Source organism: Bipolaris oryzae, assembly GCF_000523455.1.
Source record: "Bipolaris oryzae ATCC 44560 unplaced genomic scaffold scaffold_5, whole genome shotgun sequence".
Taxonomy (NCBI): Eukaryota; Fungi; Ascomycota; class Dothideomycetes; order Pleosporales; family Pleosporaceae; genus Bipolaris; species Bipolaris oryzae.
The window spans coordinates 298786-316165 of NW_006911281.1; the positions used below are offsets into that span (position 1 = coordinate 298786).

General features: G+C 54.3%; 9 protein-coding genes across 9 annotated transcripts; 5 read left to right on the forward strand and 4 right to left on the reverse strand.

The window, feature by feature from the left end:
* Positions 1–27: 27 nt before the first annotated feature.
* On the reverse strand, positions 28–1227 carry COCMIDRAFT_81784 (uncharacterized protein; the record flags this gene model as incomplete). The annotated part of the gene is made up of 3 exons (XM_007684901.1): positions 28–705; positions 877–1069; positions 1193–1227. The coding sequence occupies 3 exons, from the start codon at positions 1225–1227 to the stop codon at positions 28–30; spliced, it is 906 nt and encodes a 301-aa protein (XP_007683091.1).
* A 602-nt stretch (positions 1228–1829) lies between these two features.
* COCMIDRAFT_82118 (uncharacterized protein) lies at positions 1830–2781 on the reverse strand (the record flags this gene model as incomplete). The annotated part of the gene is made up of 2 exons (XM_007684902.1): positions 1830–2309; positions 2356–2781. 2 exons carry the CDS (start codon positions 2779–2781, stop codon positions 1830–1832), a joined length of 906 nt encoding a protein of 301 aa, XP_007683092.1.
* Positions 2782–2958: 177 nt separating this feature from the next.
* Positions 2959–5802, forward strand: COCMIDRAFT_943 (uncharacterized protein; the record flags this gene model as incomplete). The annotated part of the gene is made up of 8 exons (XM_007684784.1): positions 2959–3493; positions 3572–3687; positions 3736–3754; positions 3803–3837; positions 4013–4106; positions 4750–4958; positions 5364–5504; positions 5695–5802. The coding sequence occupies 8 exons, from the start codon at positions 2959–2961 to the stop codon at positions 5800–5802; spliced, it is 1257 nt and encodes a 418-aa protein (XP_007682974.1).
* A 1837-nt stretch (positions 5803–7639) lies between these two features.
* COCMIDRAFT_82063 (uncharacterized protein) lies at positions 7640–7873 on the forward strand (the record flags this gene model as incomplete). Its single annotated transcript, XM_007684903.1, has 1 exon — positions 7640–7873. One exon carries the CDS (start codon positions 7640–7642, stop codon positions 7871–7873), a length of 234 nt encoding a protein of 77 aa, XP_007683093.1.
* Positions 7874–8501: 628 nt separating this feature from the next.
* On the forward strand, positions 8502–11062 carry COCMIDRAFT_22101 (uncharacterized protein; the record flags this gene model as incomplete). The annotated part of the gene is made up of 4 exons (XM_007684813.1): positions 8502–8701; positions 9019–9426; positions 9614–10184; positions 10550–11062. 4 exons carry the CDS (start codon positions 8502–8504, stop codon positions 11060–11062), a joined length of 1692 nt encoding a protein of 563 aa, XP_007683003.1.
* A 771-nt stretch (positions 11063–11833) lies between these two features.
* COCMIDRAFT_81911 (uncharacterized protein) lies at positions 11834–13209 on the forward strand (the record flags this gene model as incomplete). The annotated part of the gene is made up of 3 exons (XM_007684904.1): positions 11834–11932; positions 12059–12310; positions 12367–13209. The coding sequence occupies 3 exons, from the start codon at positions 11834–11836 to the stop codon at positions 13207–13209; spliced, it is 1194 nt and encodes a 397-aa protein (XP_007683094.1).
* A 1050-nt stretch (positions 13210–14259) lies between these two features.
* Positions 14260–14567, reverse strand: COCMIDRAFT_32315 (uncharacterized protein; the record flags this gene model as incomplete). Its single annotated transcript, XM_007684849.1, has 2 exons — positions 14260–14368; positions 14398–14567. The coding sequence occupies 2 exons, from the start codon at positions 14565–14567 to the stop codon at positions 14260–14262; spliced, it is 279 nt and encodes a 92-aa protein (XP_007683039.1).
* A 412-nt stretch (positions 14568–14979) lies between these two features.
* Positions 14980–15237, forward strand: COCMIDRAFT_32316 (uncharacterized protein; the record flags this gene model as incomplete). The annotated part of the gene is made up of 2 exons (XM_007684850.1): positions 14980–15084; positions 15121–15237. The coding sequence occupies 2 exons, from the start codon at positions 14980–14982 to the stop codon at positions 15235–15237; spliced, it is 222 nt and encodes a 73-aa protein (XP_007683040.1).
* A 1065-nt stretch (positions 15238–16302) lies between these two features.
* Positions 16303–16748, reverse strand: COCMIDRAFT_32317 (uncharacterized protein; the record flags this gene model as incomplete). Its single annotated transcript, XM_007684851.1, has 2 exons — positions 16303–16454; positions 16553–16748. 2 exons carry the CDS (start codon positions 16746–16748, stop codon positions 16303–16305), a joined length of 348 nt encoding a protein of 115 aa, XP_007683041.1.
* Between the last annotated feature and the right edge of the window lie 632 nt (positions 16749–17380).

The following is a 17380-nucleotide window of genomic DNA, read 5'->3' on the forward strand; positions in this document are numbered from 1 at the left end:
CCCCATCCTAGCAGAATTGGGGGGAGTTTACAACTCACTCTTCTCCTTGCTCTCCTCATTCACTGGCCTCCTTCCCCGCGCAAACAAAATCGTCCGCCACATCTTCTTGCCGCCAAACTCCATGTACGACTTCTCCTTCATAGTCTTGACGTCTACATCGACAAATCCCGCTTTCTCGAAGAATTCGCGCACTCCGTCTATGGTGAAATGCGGTACCACGACTGAAGCAGCCATTTTGCTATGAAGACTAGCGCCGTGTTTGTCGCTCTCGTCATGGCCATGATCGTGCTTGTGACCATGCTCATGCTTATGACTATGACCATGACCATGGTGATGCACAGCATGATTCCCCTGACTCCCCTCCACCATCTTCCCCTCCTCATCCACCAACACATCGCCTCCCTCCAGAAAATCATTAATCACCAAAACACCACCTGGCCTCAGCCGCTCCTTGAGTTGGCTTGCAGCATACACTACGTCTTCGAAGTGGTGGAACCCGAAACCTACAGTCGCGAGGTCGAAGTCACGGAACTCTGGTGCGTCCAGGGAAGAAGGGTTGGGATCGGATTTGTCGAAGAGGTTGCCGACTGCAGTGGTGATGGTAATGGGTTGGGGGGAGACGGAGGCGAAGCGCGAGGTGTAGGTTGAAATCATGTTTGGGGAGATGTCGATAGCGGTTGTGTGGGTGATGTAGGGAGCGAAGATCTGGTTTGCAACTTGTTAGATACGTTTGGGGTGTTTGTTTTTTGACCGTTTTGTGCGTGCAAAGGAGATATCTCGGTGAAATCGCTTTTTCTCGTCTGATTTAAGAGGAATTGGTCGGGGAGAAGAACTGTGGAGACAGGGAAGGGGAAGGGGGAGGACGAAGAGACGTACCCTCGTCATTAATCCCGTGCCACAGGCATAATCCAGCATTCGGACTTGCTCAAAACCTGTGCTCTTCTGTCCTTCCGTGGGGACATTGACGAGCGGGATACCGATCCAGGATAAATCGCGGCGTAGGGCTTCGGTGACTTGGTTGTTTACTGTTGCGAACCAGGGTTTGGCATCGTAAGTATCCGAGATGGAACTGTCAGTATGTCAAAAATGTTTGTGTTAGACGACGAAGTATTATTTTAGGAACTGGTAACGATAGGATAGAGGGAAGTGTGGAATGGGAAAGGGGAAAAAGCAACAGGAAATATAATCATACTCAAAGTATTGACGGTTAGCGTCTGCAAGGCTCATGATGTACAGCTTGTTTGCGTATGTTGAGAATGTAGGTAAACTATGGATATTGGTGGAGTGGTGTAATGTTGCGATCAAGTCAGACAAACAGAAATGATTGAGGTGTGATAGTCGAATTGAAGCTGTACAAGAGAGCTTTCCATACTCTTTTTATATGTAGATGTGAAGTTGTGATAGGGAGTGGGGCCTGGGTAAAAGTCGCCGGGTCTAGCATCGGAAACTTGTCAAGGTACGTACTACGCTAAAAAGTTGACGCTGTCATTGGTCGAGAAGCGTGACAATGCCTGCGCGTCGGAAACATATTATGGCAACATTCCTTCACATGAATGAGTCAAAAGGTGATTTGTCATGTAATAGGGGGTTCCTGAAAAGGCCAAAAGCAGGTAGGGTGAAAATCGGAGACATTGTGCTCAGGTCTCTGAGTATAGAGAAAATCCTTCATTCACGACAGTACATTAAATTTAATTCGAATTTCACCTGCAATTTAACATGGACTACATTTTTGTTTGCATTCGTGACATTGAATATACAACACATGCAGTGTAACTATGTTTTTGATGCTTGTTTGCTCGCCATACTAGCGACAAGACCAACTAGTTGTGTCATGAGAACATACCACCAATTTCATCCAGGTCTCTTCCTGTTGGCTCTTTCTGATTGTCTTGTTCATCTTTATTTTTCAAAGCTTGCTGTCGTGCAAGGCCTTCTTCTCTCTTCCTCTTTTTCCTAGCATCTGCGTCTTCCCAATCAGGTGGGTGTGAAGTGCTCTGTTGTTGCGTCTCTAAGAGTGCATTGCGAAACCGGGTTATTCGGTCGAGGTTGATCTTGAAACGCTCGTTTGCTATAGACACTAAAGTTTGCAAATACCTCTCATTCACCAAAGCAACGTTGTCTCCATTTGCGTTCTGGTAGCCTATGATGGAATCGAAGGAATAACCGGCTGATCGAACGGCTACTATAGGGTTTGATTCTCCTTTTGCTGACCCAAGGCTTACAGCACCGCTTTCACGAAACCCAGCCGCTAGTGCTGCATTGAGGACGTGCTGGGCGTCGTCTATAGATGCAGTCAAGATGTGCAGGATCTAAGAACTGTCAGATGGTGAAGGTTGCCGTTGTCGAAAATCTCACCATAGGCTCGAATTTGAGATGAATGTATCTACTAGCGACGGTTGGTCCCTCATTGTCAACTTCCGACTTCTTCAGTCCGAAATCAGGCAAAAAATCGTGATTTGCATCCACGTTTTGGACTGGTTCATGAGAGAGGAACAGCCATGCACCCCCGCCGCCCTTTCCTCCAGGCCCAGCTCGTGAGTCACCGCCTTGATTAGAGGAATCCTCGATGGTGAATTCTGCCTTACGGCCTTCCAGGAATACGCTGATGCGTCCTGAGCAGCTGCTGGTCGTGACAAAGCCTTCGAGGCGGTTGATTTCTCCAATCAAACCTCGAATTGGGGCATCGACAGAGCCTTTTGGCGACAGGTCATGGTAGTCGGCATCGGGAGTATCTAGCTGAGCGAGTATTTTTTGCTTGCGCGCTGCGAAGCGGGTGGTCATGACTATGAGGGGTCCGTGGTTTGATAGGGCGGACGAAACTCGTGACACCGTGATGGGTTTTCGCGTTCGTGTGCGTCATCGATGGCCAGTGCGCGCTCCGACCTCCAAACAAACCGAGTCACTCACAACTCCTGTAGTAGCTCTTCCATACTTCTGTTAGTCCTTGGAAACGGTAAAATGCCACGTAAATCGACCAAAGAAACCAAACCCGCCGGGCCCAGGAGCTCATCCAAGCGTCCTGCACAGGAAACTCCACAGAGACAGTCAAAGAGGGCAAGGGCGACTGCAAGGAAATCCTACGTTGATCCAGGCACCGACACAGACGATGCAGACGATAAATCAGCAAGAAAAATATCACCTAGTGCAGACGAACAAGATGGCGCGGCCTCCGACTATGAGGATCATGAGAACAGAGAATCATCCGTCGGGTCTGAGGCCGACGAGACCGGCAGCGACGAAGATGATGATGAGAGCAAGAGCCGTAAGCCACGAGGGCGCGCTTCCAAGAGCCTTCCTATCCACAAGAAAAATTCTGATGAGCAAGAGTTGTGGAAACCAGGAGCTAAACTTGAGCCGGGGACACGAGTAGTCATCAAAAAGCCGAAAGCTCGAGATGCAGGTGATACACCATACTTGGACCACACGATTCATCCGAACACTTTACTCTTTTTGACAGAACTGGCAGCCAACAACGATCGAAGTTGGCTAAAGCGTGAGTATTTCTTTCTTATACCTCCTCGTTCAAAGCGTTTCGGGAATCATGTGCAAAGGTTGACTAACAGTTATGTAGTACATGACCCTGACTTTAGAGTGGCATTTCAAGACTTTACAACGTTTGCAGAAAATGTGTCAGAAAAGATCATTGAAGCAGACGAAACAATTCCAGAGTTGCCAGTCAAGGACGTGGTAAGCACCCATCCAAACCCATTTTAGTCTGTCTGTTAACGTGCGTAGATCTACCGGATCTACAGAGGTGAGGTTTGTGGGCAAAGATGTCATACGAAGATACTGACGCAACAAGATATTCGCTTCTCCAAAGACCCAACACCCTACAAGGTAAGCCAATGTCATTTCACCATCATTGGAGAACAGGCTTTGGCGAACATTTATGTTGTCAGAAGATTCGATCTACAAGCTCAATTGTCAGGAAATATGATGATCCATGTTTTAGTGAAAGACATCAACTCTGTGTCTTGGACAAATATATTGGGACGTGCACTGACAGTTGCAGACCTACTTCTCCGCGGCATGGTCAAGAACTGGACGCAAGGGACCCTATGCGCATTACTACGTACAGGTGCAGCCAAAAGGTGGAAGTTTTGTAGGTATGTTCACATTTCTTAGCTCCTTGCTCTGGGGACGGCGTGTAGCTACGCGCTGTTGTGGAACCTGTTTCCGAGCACGAATTGACCTCGTGGTTACCATCGTCTTCCATCGGCCTAAGTATGCATGTTCTCTACATGTGTTGCCAATGGTCATACGCATGTGATCATCACAGACTGAATTTTTGTGCGCTGTATTTTGGCCCTACCGAGTTTTGCGACCAATATCGTGCACTGTAGTGCCACGACTGCGCGACTACTGCCAGAAACAGGCAAGACGATTCTGCTGCGGCTATGCTGAACGTACCGATACTGGTCAGCAGTAACAATGCTGTTGTATCTGCGGTGTGAGGAGGCATTGCACTGTACCATTGGGTAGCGCTGCCAGTTGCACGAGTGGAACATGGTAATGAATGTGCTCCAGCAGTCGCTACCCTTCTGGAGATTGGTGGTGTAACATGCCGGATAGCCTCGAGGTTCGGCTGCGGGCCGCATGATGACGCTGATATCGCGCGCGGGTTCGGTGCGCTTCGGTGCGGAGTTGTGCTTGGACGCTCATCGTTCCCCATTGCAATGTGGTAGCATCATGGAGCCCTACATGGTGTTCTTGGTTTCAAAATATGCAGTCATGTGCTAACTTTGTAAGGTGGTGGCTATTGGCAACCCGACGCAGCAGCTCTTGCTAAACTTCGTCACGACATCGATCGCAAACCGCACAAGATCAAATCTGTGCTTAGAAACCGCAACTTGAGGGAAACGTTTCTGGGGGGAGTGCAAGACGACGATAAGGAGGCGGTCAAGGCCTTTACAAGCTTATCCATGAACCAGTCAAACGCCTTGAAGCGTAATCCCAAGGTGAGTGATATGTGTTTTGTCTTTTGAGCCAAAACTAGCAACAATCTCCAGAGGGGCATCAAAGCCAGCGTTGCGTCTGACACGAGTGGCATGGATGTGATTGGCCCATGGTTCGGACGGCCGATCCGGGCTTGGAGTTAGCAACAGCCATGATAGGATTACTCGTGTGCCCGCTACAAACCGGGAGGATTAAGCTTTGGAGTGTGTATCTGGAGCTTCTGCGTTCCAACGCTGTGCCGTAGGGCAATTAGAGTTTCAAGCCGCCCCGCATCCAACAAGCCGAGGGCAGCGGTTAGGACGACAGCTCAGCTAGTCGACAGTTTTTTTTTGCTCAATGCTCAGCAACGAAACGGACGGGATGCATTTGGGACTATGCCTGATAAAGTTTGCTGACAGGTGGGCCAGGGATACGATCATGATCACAAAGACATTGATCTTTTGCGGCTCCGCAACTTCACGATTGGCCGTAGGGTTGCAGACGAAGTCATTGTCGGCACGGGCGGGCTGGAGCGAGTAGCTGAGCTCGTAATGGCAATGGTGCCATTTGTAAGTTTGCAGTTTTGCTTGTCCAAGATGGAGGGTATGGGTGTTTGATTGGACGGGGCAGGGCAGAAGCGGCAGCAGCTTGTTAGGAAGAGCCCTGTACGAGGCAAGCGACGGTGCAGTCACCGGGGCAGCGCAAGATGCAGTCTTTGTCGAGGCATTGGGCGTAGATGGCGGCTAACGACAGGTGCAGATTACGTATCTCAACAGCGTTGTCATGCCGGACGAGGACACGTCGGGGGCAAGCAGCGAAGACGAGGATGATGCAGACGAGGGTGCAGATGAGGAGGCGGAGGCATAGACAGGTGCAGATGCAGACGCAGACGCAGACGAAGGGCAATGGGCCGCCCAACCACAGACAGGAAGCAATGGAGAGGATGACGAGGCTTGACAAGAGCAATTTCAGCAACGCATGTTCATGGCGCGGTGTCTGGGGCCGAAGTCATGCGGATCGAGGGATTGGGCGTCGGGGACAGGCAGTGTCTTGGAGGAGGTGGGCCACAAGCGCGAAGCCCGCCAATAGACGCCTGTGTAACCCTGCGGCAGTGGCGCTGACTGGCTGGCCCAAGCGAAGGGCATGCAGCGAGCCAAGTCATCGTGCGTTAGCCAGCCAGCCCGTTCTCGCTCGCGCCTGGCGTTGCGGGAGACCGCATGACACTAACGGTCATGTGACGCGCTAGTGTAGCGTTCGGGTCTGCTGCACGTTCAGATCCTAGCCCACGCAAATCGCCCCGAACAGGCAAGACTTCTCCGTTCCCCCCGGTCCCAGTCCTTGATTCTGCCCTCCGCCCCTCTGCCCTCTGGCGCGGGCCTGCCGCCCTCTCTCCTAGCGCCTCCTATCCAAGCAACCACGTCCAAGGCCAGCCAGCCGAGAGCAGGGCACGCGCTGTGGGGACCACCGAGGGGAGGGGGGAGGGGGAGGGGGCAGGACAACACAGCACACCGCAGCACAGCACTGCACTGCACACACTGCACATTCTGCGAGCGACCTGCCTCCTCCCTCCTCTCCCTCCCTCTCGATGCGACTCGATTCGATTCCACTCGACTCGACTCGACGCGAGCCATGGCCATGACCGCATCAATGCCGCCGCCGCCGCTGCTGCTGCTGCTCCTCCCACCCCGTCAATGACATTGCCGCCCTCGCTCGACCTGCTGGGGTATGTGTCCACCTACTGCTCTGTCCGCTCGCCCCATCACCTGCCCTCTCCGCACGCTCCTGACTGCTGTGACATGCTGTACACGTTGCGTTAGGCTGATACGGCCACGGCCCGGGGCGCACTCGTTGTCCGTCTGGGATGCATGGGTGCTGCTCTAACGCATCGGATCAAGGCCAGCTGCATGGCATGGCATGGCATGACGATGGCTTCACCAGCTCGTCGAAAGACTGCGCAAAGTTGGCAGCCGGCTAGCTACTCGCACTGGCACTGGCGTTGATTCCGTCAGCGCCATGCAGTGCAGCTCTGCGACCCCATCACCCTCTTCGGCCGCCGGCGATACTGCCCAAGACTTACGCCATCAGCCCCAACACGAACACGTGTGAGTCAAATGCCCAGCTGCGACTCGTCTGCCGCCTGCGACCACTACCCAGTACTTTCCCTCCCCCCATTCGGCGACTCCCGTGCATTTTTTTTTTCGAGGCCTTCGTCGCACTCTGTTAAAAAGCGGTGTGCTCGTGGGGCATCGTCAGGTAATATCCAACCCTTTTATCCAACACACCGATGGGTCGCCATAATTCTTTCTTCCGCGAATTAGCACCACTCGGGCTGATCAATGGTCCCGCTACGGCTTGTGGCCGCTTACCCACCTTCCGTCGCTCTAAACGACATCTGCCGGCGTTCGTCACACGATTGGTTTTTTTTCCAGAAGCCAAAACATGTCGATGCTCAAACCATGTCCGCACAAGCGGTACGGCCTGTCGTTGCTCAGACGTCGTGTTGAGTTGGGGGGGGGCCATCATACGATGTTAACAAACACCCCCTCCTCCCCCAATAAACCAGGCAGCTAAGCGCAGAGGACATACCGCTTACCCGCCAGGGCGTATTCCCTCGCACCGTGCTACTGCAAGGACGGAAGTTATGCGTCCCAGCTTATACATGGACAGATTATAGAATTGCGGCAAGCCAAAAGTTGCCATCAGGATGCAGAAGGATGCTTGTGCATTGATGCATGGACACGGTTCGACGGACGGCGCCTCTGACAGGACTTGTTGCCGCATTTATAGACAATGTTTGTTTGCAGCAGCGTCGATGCGCGTCCTGTCAAAGTTGGTTGATAGCTGCCCCTTCCCTGCCTGCAACCTGTCAGACGGCGGAGGCGTCGCACAGGACGCCATTCGTCTCGGAGGCTTGATGATGTCTTCCCGCCTGATATAACCACATTTGGATTTACGCGCAGCTCGCGGCACACGAGACGCGGCACAAGCGACACGGGTCTTCTTTACTGCTTACGAACCACTCATGCTTGCAGCACTCTGCAGGCCTTGCATCTTTTGGGGTCAAGTTGTGTGACACAAACTTCGTTAATCTAAACGTCAACGGGACATATGCGGGAATTCCACACCTCGTCCCGGCCCGCTGATACACACTTGGGACCAAGCGAGTGACTCCGGCATGCTGTATCCACGCGCTGTTCCGCACTCTTGATTCACCGCTGTCAAAAAGGATCCATTCTTGGGGTAAATGCGCTTCGCGCCGCAGCCTTAATGTGCGTTGTGCGGACTGCTGCTTGTGCTTGTGCTTGTTTGGGGTGAATCGACCGAAGGACGGGTGAAGATCCATCATGGCTGCTCTTACCCCACAAATGCACCGTTCGGTTGGTGTAACCGTCATCCACCTGCGGCAATTGACGGCATTTTCTTTTTTTTCTTTCGCCCACCACACAACTTATACATCCATACATGTACACATACACGTTCGCATTCGCACTCGCGCTCACGCTCACTCAAAAGGCTGCTGCTGCGAATACGGAGGTGATGACTGTCATGGCAATAAACACGCGTTCATGGTCCGTTCTTTGTCGCTGAGTACCCTGGGACCACTGGCTGCATCTGCGCTCATTAAACATGGGCTCGTGACTGACTCGGATGTCGAAATGCGGTGTGGCAGTCAATCAAAGCACAGCAATAATCAAATGCGCTTTGCCGCGACCGGTGAGTGTGTCTGCTCGCAGCAACGTCGTAAAGTGCAAAAGGCTCGAGCGAGGTATGTATGTCATCACGTCTTGTGACCCAGACCAGGGGGGGGGAGATATTTTGTTGTTGTTTTTGCCTGGGCATGGTGCGCATTGGAGACTTGCCCATCTCCCAGCACATGCAAGGCACGCAGACGCACACAGATAAACACACACGCATATGAACAGCCATTTGACAGTGGGAATTTTGCTGACTGGAGAAATGCATGTTAATGTCGGGTGGCTGATTGGCTGATGGAAGTGATTCCAACCTGGCTGCGGAAAGCGTGGGTTGAAGCTCCGCGGGCCGTCCGCCCCAATCTGGAGAGAGGGAATGATAAAAAGGTAGGTGGTGCGCCCCCAAGGATGGCTGCAAACTACGGCGGGCTGACGATTCTTCGCTGGAGCGTTGCGTCGTCACCCATTTATGCAGCCAGTCGAAAACAGGCCGGCAAGGTGCCGAGGCTGAATACGCTCTGGGCGTTTCGCCATTCTGTTGCCTCGTGGTGGCTACATCCGCGCAAGTCCGAGAGAGCCTCGTCACCGGCGGGAGATTCGGCAGTGGGAGAGAAAATCCTACAAAGGCTCTTTGTCTGCGTGTGAGTATTGCAGAATCATGGCAGGCGTCGAATCAGAAGGGCAGGCAGGCGTTTGGCCATGGATGCCGGTTTGCAAGCCGCACGCCGGCGCAAGGGACGAACGATGGGCCAAATTGTGGAGGCCGGATGACGGGGCGTGATTCGAGGACAAAAGCGAGGTGCGTCGGATGCCACCCGTCTTACACGAAGCAATGGCAGCTGAGAAAGCGGCCATGTCGGGCATGCCTTTAGGCGCAAGGCTGGTCAGAGCCGGCACTATTATGCAACAGACTGGGTAGAGACGAAAACTCTACCGGAAATGGTGGAGCTTGCAGCGGTCATTTGCTAGAGCTGGAGTCGCTGGAGCAAGTTGGAGCTGCTGCTGGCTGGAGCGAACGGTTCTCCCGGCGCAAGACATATCGGCCCTCCCGCGTGCTACACTGCCCCGCGAGCGGGCGAGTGCCTGAGGTCGCCGAGTCGCACCGGTGGGCGCGCGCCCTTGACTAGCCATGGCAAGGAACTCACGTCACAACGCTGCAAACAGCACAAGGCCGTTGCCGCAGTGTTCCACACCAACTGTCACGACAGGGGTGCTGCCGTCCTTGACGAGCAAAACGACCGACGCGCCCGGATTGATCAGCCCTATCAGATATTGCAGCAGATGAAAGGGCAACAGGCCGCCTCGTGGCCTATGAAGCAGAAGCTCACGCACATGCCTGCCTGCCGGGGGGAGCAGCGGCGGCGGTGGAGGTGGAGGAGTAGCAGTAGGAAGAGGAGGAGGCATCAACGATGCGAGATGACTGTGGTTGTCGTCACGATTTGGACAGCAGTGTTTGGTCATGGACGAGTCCAAAAAGCAGGCATGACGGGCGGGCAGCATGGCAGCATGGCGGCGGCGGCCGCCCTCGCCGCCGCTCAGCAAGGCCAGCAAAGCACGGTGCGACCATGACGGGCTGTAGGCCTGCTCGTACCGTGGTTCGTAAGCTGTCGCATGTCCCGAGCTATGTCCTTCGCGAAGGACGCGACACAAGGAAGGACGCAGAGACGGCCCGTCGACGACTCAAGAGCCCCGAGGTGCTCCCACTAAGTACTGGCACTACTGTGCCACTGTGGGTGCATGCGTAGGCGACGCCCCCCCTTCTGGCAGCTCAGACGGGCTGGGAGGCGGGCTTGGGTGCAGGCTCGACAGACAACAAGCAGCGCTGGCACGGCGAGGCGGCCGCGGGCGGAACTGGGGAGTGCGAGGGCGGTGGTGACATGGACGCTGATTGCAGCGGCCTGTATATAATTAAAGGCTCGTAGATCACAGCGCGACGGGAGTCCCCGAGCTCTTGGCGAGTCATACATCTCAAGCAAGCTGCCGGCCCGCAGCATCATCATGCACACGGGCCCGGGCTCCTAGGTCATACGCCAACCAGCAAGGGGCCTGACTCTGGGTGCGAGGGGGGGCGGGCAGGCCAGCCAGGCCACGCCCGCCGTGGATGGCATGGCATGGCGGACTGGTGGTGGACTGGTGGTGGATTGGCGGATGCAGATACGTCGTCGTCGTCGTCGTCGCCGTCGTCGTTGCTGTGGGACGCCCGCTGGCTGCGAGGGAGAGGGGGGAGGAGGCGTGATGCGATGCGATGCGATGCTACAGCCGCGGCCACACGCACTGCACGCTGCCCACCAGCCCATGATCCATCCGCCGGCGCCGCTCGAGGGCCTTCTGTTGCCTTCGCCCGTCTGCGTCTGCTGCTGCTGCTGTTGCTGTTGCTGCAGGCGGGTGGTGTGGCTGCACGTCCAATGCAAGTGAGGATGCCGCATGGCCTTTAGCGCGTTTGGCGGACCGTCGCCGTCGTCGCTGCATGGGGCGGGCAGGGATAAAAACGCCATCCTAGTAGAAGCGGCGAGAAGGTTGAGTTCTCGGGCACGCGGTGGGTAGTGTAATAGCGGCCGCTCCAACCTGAATCTCCTTTTTCGCTTCCACGCTCTTGGGTCCCGTCTCCTCCACGCGCTTCGAGAAGCCTTCACCTCCACAGCCTTTCCCTCAACCTACGACAGCCCCCTTCGCAAGCTGACGCACCCCCGACCCCAAGACACGTCCAACCAGCCCAGTCGCCCACCGCCCTTGTCCTCCTGTGTGCACAACCCCCCCTCGCCCCATTCCTCCGATCCGCCCACCTCGGCTTGGCTCTGCAACGAGTGCCCAATTTGCTCTGCCTTCTCTTTCTCACCTGCAGCAACAGCCGACCTTGCGGCCCGCTTGCCAGTATTTTGTGACACCTCACCCGCCCCAGAGGATCTCCCGCACCACCAGACCAAAACCAACGTCCCTCCCACTTCCTTTGACGTCGAGGCTGGCCCATCTGTGTGTTGCACTGGTCAAGAGCGCCGTGTGATTGACAGGCACCACGTTGTGCCCGCCATCGAATTAGACGGCCCGCACACACACTCTCTCTCACACACGCACTCACCGCACACATACGCTCTCTCACACTCTCTCTCTCCCCCTCCCTCTTTCTCTCTGCCTCTCTTACTCACATTCACCCACCCACCCACCCACCCACAATCTCGCCTACCACTACCGCCACTCGTCCGCGAGCAATGTTCCCTCACCAGGGTGGCCAAGGCCAGCTTCCCACCCACTGGCAGCCGCCTACCTCGCAGCAGCCTGCGAATGGCTCTTATGCGCCGCCTCCCCATGTAAGTCGCTCTCGTACTTGCTCGTCCTCTCTTGCCTGTTACGCGAGCCTTGCAAATCAGCACTGCTAGTGCCCACGTCATCTCGTCCTCTGGGTGACAGCTTGCTGACATTTGACGTCAACCCAGATGAATACCACGCTCCCTCCTCCACCACCCCAAGAGCCACGACCCGACATGGCTCAACATCCTCAATATCAGCACCCGCACCCCCAGCCCTACCGTCTACCAGGCCCCAATGAGTGGACGCGTGCTCCTCCTCCACCAGATCCATACCGCCAGCAGCCTCCACCACCACCGCAATACGTCCAGCAGCACCACCAGCCGCCAGCTCCTCGCCAGCGCACTGCCATTGCTTGCCGGTACTGCAGACGCCGCAAGGTACTTGATCGCCCAACGCAATGCATCGAGATAACATAGCTTACCCTGACCCATAGATTCGATGCTCGGGCTTCGAGGCGACAGAAGACGGCCGCTGCTCCAACTGCATGAGGTTCAACCAAGACTGCATCTTCACTCCCGTTTCCGCACAGACTCAGGCTTTTGTTCCTGCCCACACCGTCTGGCGAGGCGTTGGCCAACCGCCACCCATGTATGGTGCCTATGGCCAGCCTCTTCCTCCTGCTAGCCATGGTGAGCCCTATGGCCAGCCGGCGCGTCCGCAGCAGTATCTGCCCAGCCCAACTGCAGGTCCGTACCAAGCTCATTCTGAATATGGTCCACCAGGTGCTTCACCAGATGAGGCAAGCCGTGACGCCATGGCGGGCAGGAAGAGGCTTCACCCAGAGCCTCACACTCCAACCTTGCCTCCGCCACATCCTGGCTCAGCGTCACAGGCTCCTCATCGAGGCACAGGACCAGAGTATGCCTACCCAGAGCCACCATCTCTAACATCGGCTGCCCCAACAGCAAACCCACCAACCGCATATTCGTCTGGTCCTCCACCCGCCCAACCTTACTACGCCGCCCAACCGCCGCGCCAGGGCTCCCCACAGAGCGCTTATCGCTACGAGCCAAGTCGCAATTCGTCTTCGCCACACTCACAAGCACCCACGACGCCCGGTGCTCCGCCCACACCCTACTACGGCGCTCCTCCCCAAACAAACGGTGTTCTACAACCTCCACCACCCCACAGCGATGGCCGCACACCGCCACCGCCCACATCGCAAGCTTCGGCAAGGCCGAGCATGCGCATTAACGACCTAGTAACCGACAATGGCCCGGCTCGCAGCTCGACCGACTCGTCCATGCTTAACATGCTCAATCGCCGACCCATGTAAATCCCTTGTCTCATATCAGAGGCAATGCTCTGAAGCTGGTCTTTCGAGAGCGCTACACACAACCTGGATCAAGCAAAGGGGAAGAAAAAAAAGATACAGCAAAAAATCTCGATTGATTGCGGCACCCGAACCTTTACTCGTTTCCTCGTGTACAACCTTTCTTCCTGTCCTGTCGACATCTGCTATTGCAAGGAGTTCTGGCTGGTAACAGCGTGCTTTCTGGGCGGAATTCTGCTTTTAAACGGCGATAAAGAGCATCGAGACTTTTCTATCTAATACTGAAAGATCTACCTCACTGTCATTTCCGGGGTTGTTTTGTTTATTTTTATTTATTTTTTTCCCTGTTTTCCTTATCATCTCGAGTGCGGAGGTTGCTAATCTGACGATGTGCGCGCTCATTCCGGTCCTTGGAGTGGGTGGTGTGTCATCTTTTTAACGTTTGGCGGCAAGCGCTCGATTCCGGCTGTTCTGGTTGAACATAAGCTACTAAACTGGGTGGTATTCTGTCTTTTCCTGCAAGCTTTTAGAACTGGAGGGTTGCATCATGTCACGGAGGCTTGGTTGATAGTCGCATCATCTCAAGGCCTGGGTCGAACCAGCTCTTTACGTGCTTCACTGCATTGGCTGGGGTAGTGGTAGTTTGTGCTTTTTTTTGTACATCGTTGTTACGGTTCATGTTATCCATTAGGTGCGGTTGCTATATTCCCCTTCTTCTAACTGTCTCTACCGCATTCTAAACTTCTCTCTATTCTGTCTGGGATCTTTCTCACTGGTGGGCGGCTATCTGAATTTTTACTCGCAAAGACACGTCCAAAGGCAAATGGGTCATCAGCAGCAACGTTATGTAGTATTTGTTTTTCTTGGGTTTTTTTATTCTTGTTATGTTTTGCACTAGCTATCTAAATTGAAGACGTTTGATGGTGTGTAATGCTTACTGGGCTTTGGGTTATCCTTGGTCAACGGTGAAGAGTATGTCTTCCTTTGTGTGTCAGCTTACACTAACGTTGCTACTGCCATGTATGTAACCACGACTACCATGCTGAGTCACATTCATTGGGGGAGGGGGAGAGAACGTGGTGTGCATTGGGTTGCACACGAACATGAGCACGAGCAACGCAGGGTCGATCCGAGTACGAGGACGGATACGCACGTGTAGTGCCTTCCTTTTCCGTGTATACCGCTTCCCACCCCCCACAGAAGAGAAAAGTAACCACCCGCCACGGACAGCTTGGACCACGTACTTCCCACTTCTTGTTCTTCTTCTTCTGCTGCTGCTGCTCATTCTTCTTCCGGCACCCGGTTCTCGATCGATCCAAGTACCAGGGAAACTGGACATGCCTTGCAGCTCGACTATCCATCGTACCAGGCCCTTCTGCTCACTACACGCATGACTGGCACAACTGACACCCGATGGTCGCACCAGCCTGTGCGTCGGCAGTCGCCACTCTCATCACGCCAGACAAACGCTATCGATCTGAAAATGTCCTCAGGCCGCGGTTCCGTATCGGGATCTATCGGCAACGATGACTGCTCGGTCAAAGCTATTTGACACCGGCACGGCACGGAGCGCCCAGCCGGCCGACTGTGAGCAATGCTGCTCGAGTTGCATCGAGATTCACATGATTGGTCTTGGTTCAGCGACTTACTTGTTGCATGGTACAGAGATATGGACTTGACGCATTGTACGGTAGCAGTGCCGCCGTCGCCATCTAGTCTGGAGAGGGGGGGGGTGATTGCTTCTGACTACTGGGAGGCACGGGAAGAGGCGCTATGGCGCTTGGAGCAGAGGGTTGTCAGATGCAGGGAAGACAAAGGACCTTCTTGGTCCTGAGCTTTAGTGTACCGACATCTTGTGGCGTTGGTGTGTCTGTGTCTGTGTAGGGCGGCCAGATGATGATCCGGTCATGTCAGGTCAACGCTGGGTGGCGCTATCACCATCTTTCTACCAATGTTCACGGCCAAGGCCAGCCAAAGCAAGTATGGAAGGGTTACGTTTTGTCTTCCCGTCGGCTGCCGGCGTGCACATGATCAGCCCACGAAGCGAACCAGCCGTGTAGTACGTGTATGTGCTATTACAGCTGTCGAATTAGGGGTGGGGTTTCTTAACATTACTAGTTAGAAGGGGCTCGCTTTTGTAGCGTACAGTAACCTTCATCCAACACATTCTAAGTGGATTACTTAACGGAACGGAGCGAGAAGCAAAGTTTGAGCCACGATGCTACTAGGACAAGTCGGCAACCGTCATAGGGCGTCCAACATACACCAAAGTACGTGGCCGAGCACAAGATGCAGGGCAATTCCCCACTGAACCAAGAACGAATACGACTTCAACACATGCATGTCGCACTCGCAAACGACAATCGTTCGCTTTCTCAGCTATGGGCTGTTTGTCAAATCGAAGAGTCCAATTCAGAAATCGACATTAGGTGAAAGGAGCATACGCCAGAATACATGACTAGGTTCATTGCCCTGACAATTCTTTCCTCTGAAAGTGAAACAGAAACTTATTCCCAAGTAAGGAGCTATTGTCGAGGCCAGGTTCAAGGTTCTTCCCGTCTGACTTGATCTTGGTTGCTGGGCTCCGTTGGGTTTATTGATTCAGTGAGATGGGCAAGAAGGATTGGCAAGGGTACGTAGACGGACCTGTCACGATTCGCTTTCAGCCTGTTCTCCGTTTCAGGCACGAACCGCAACGGCCCAGCATCCTTTCCCATTCCCTCCCCCTCCCGCAGCACACGCACACACGGGGCCGCATCACTTAAGCCTACACGTGAAATGTCTCGAACCTGGTATCAGACCCGTGTATTCCGAGGCCCCCCGCATACTTATCATACAAACAATCCTTCCTCGGAACTACCCATTGGAGACAATGACATGGGGCGTTCCCACCGCAAGCGAAAAAGCAATGAAAAACGACGTTTAGGGCAAGGGCTTGTCATGGGGCGGTGCGGGACACAAGGAATGGGAAGCACGTTTCGAGCATGGGGCCGTCGGCCGCCGCCATGTGTTGTGTCGCGCAAACTGAGTCAGAAAAAACAGACTATTATGGGCTAGAGACCCTGTCCTTGCTCTCTCCAATCTCACGCCTCATCACTAGTGTACCGCTCTTTTTCCTTTCCGATCTTTTTTCCCTCTTCTCTTTTTCAGCTTTGGTTCGGAGCGTGCAGGTCCAAGATACACTGTGCGCTGTCCTGGCCAGTACTTAGACCAGGTAGTGCCTTGGTCATTCGCTTGAGCAAAAAAATCTTACCAATGGATTCCTGGCTATGTGATGAGAGAGGAGGGTGAGATACAGGATGTATTGTCGGAGGAGCGGAGCGAGAGGCGGCAACTTCCAGCACACCTCCCCCCCCTCCCCAAGAGGAACCGACCCATGTTACGTACCTCCATACTATTCCTGTTACTCTCATCACATCCATGACAGTAACTTCAACCGAGCCACGGTGGTATTTGCGGCGAAAAGAGCCAAGGCACGCACGCATATCGCGTGGCCATCCGTAGGTCTCCCCCTTCCCTTCCTCCACCCTTGTCGCTTCCATCCAATCGCTCGTCCATACAAGTGCGCAAAGGAATAAGACCCTGGACCCATTTCTTCCGTGCGTTCTCACTGTGGCACCCCCCCCCCCTCCCCTTTGGCCAAGCACAGGAAGCAACCGCAGGACATGTGCCTGCCTGTACCCGATGCGATACCGAATGCCACGTATCGCTGCGGCCCTCTAAATGTCATCGTCATCCACTTCCGTTCCGTTGTCCGGCCGCGACAGCCGTACATCTGGATGGACAGGTCTTCAAACCGCCGGTATACGGAGGTCCCCCCAGTTGGTGCTAAACATAACCTACATTGAATAATAAGGTAGAGCGAGCGGGAAGATGATCATGGGAAAGCGAAAGTCAGATTATCAAGTGTCCCGCTTACCACTGCCGCTACCACTACGGCTATCAAAGTAAAAAAAAACGTCTCCCCAGCTTATCCCTTGCACGCCACCAGCTCCCGCCACATAAGCCACAGAAAGGCACTCGCAATCACATTCCCTTCTCCCTATGTGCCCAGATGTGACCGTCTAGACTAATCTGAGACTCTCACCTGAACGTTCTTTCTTTTTCCTTTCAGCTTACGCTACGGCAAACGCCTTTTCAATGCGCAGACCAATAGCAACACCAGCGCCTAACC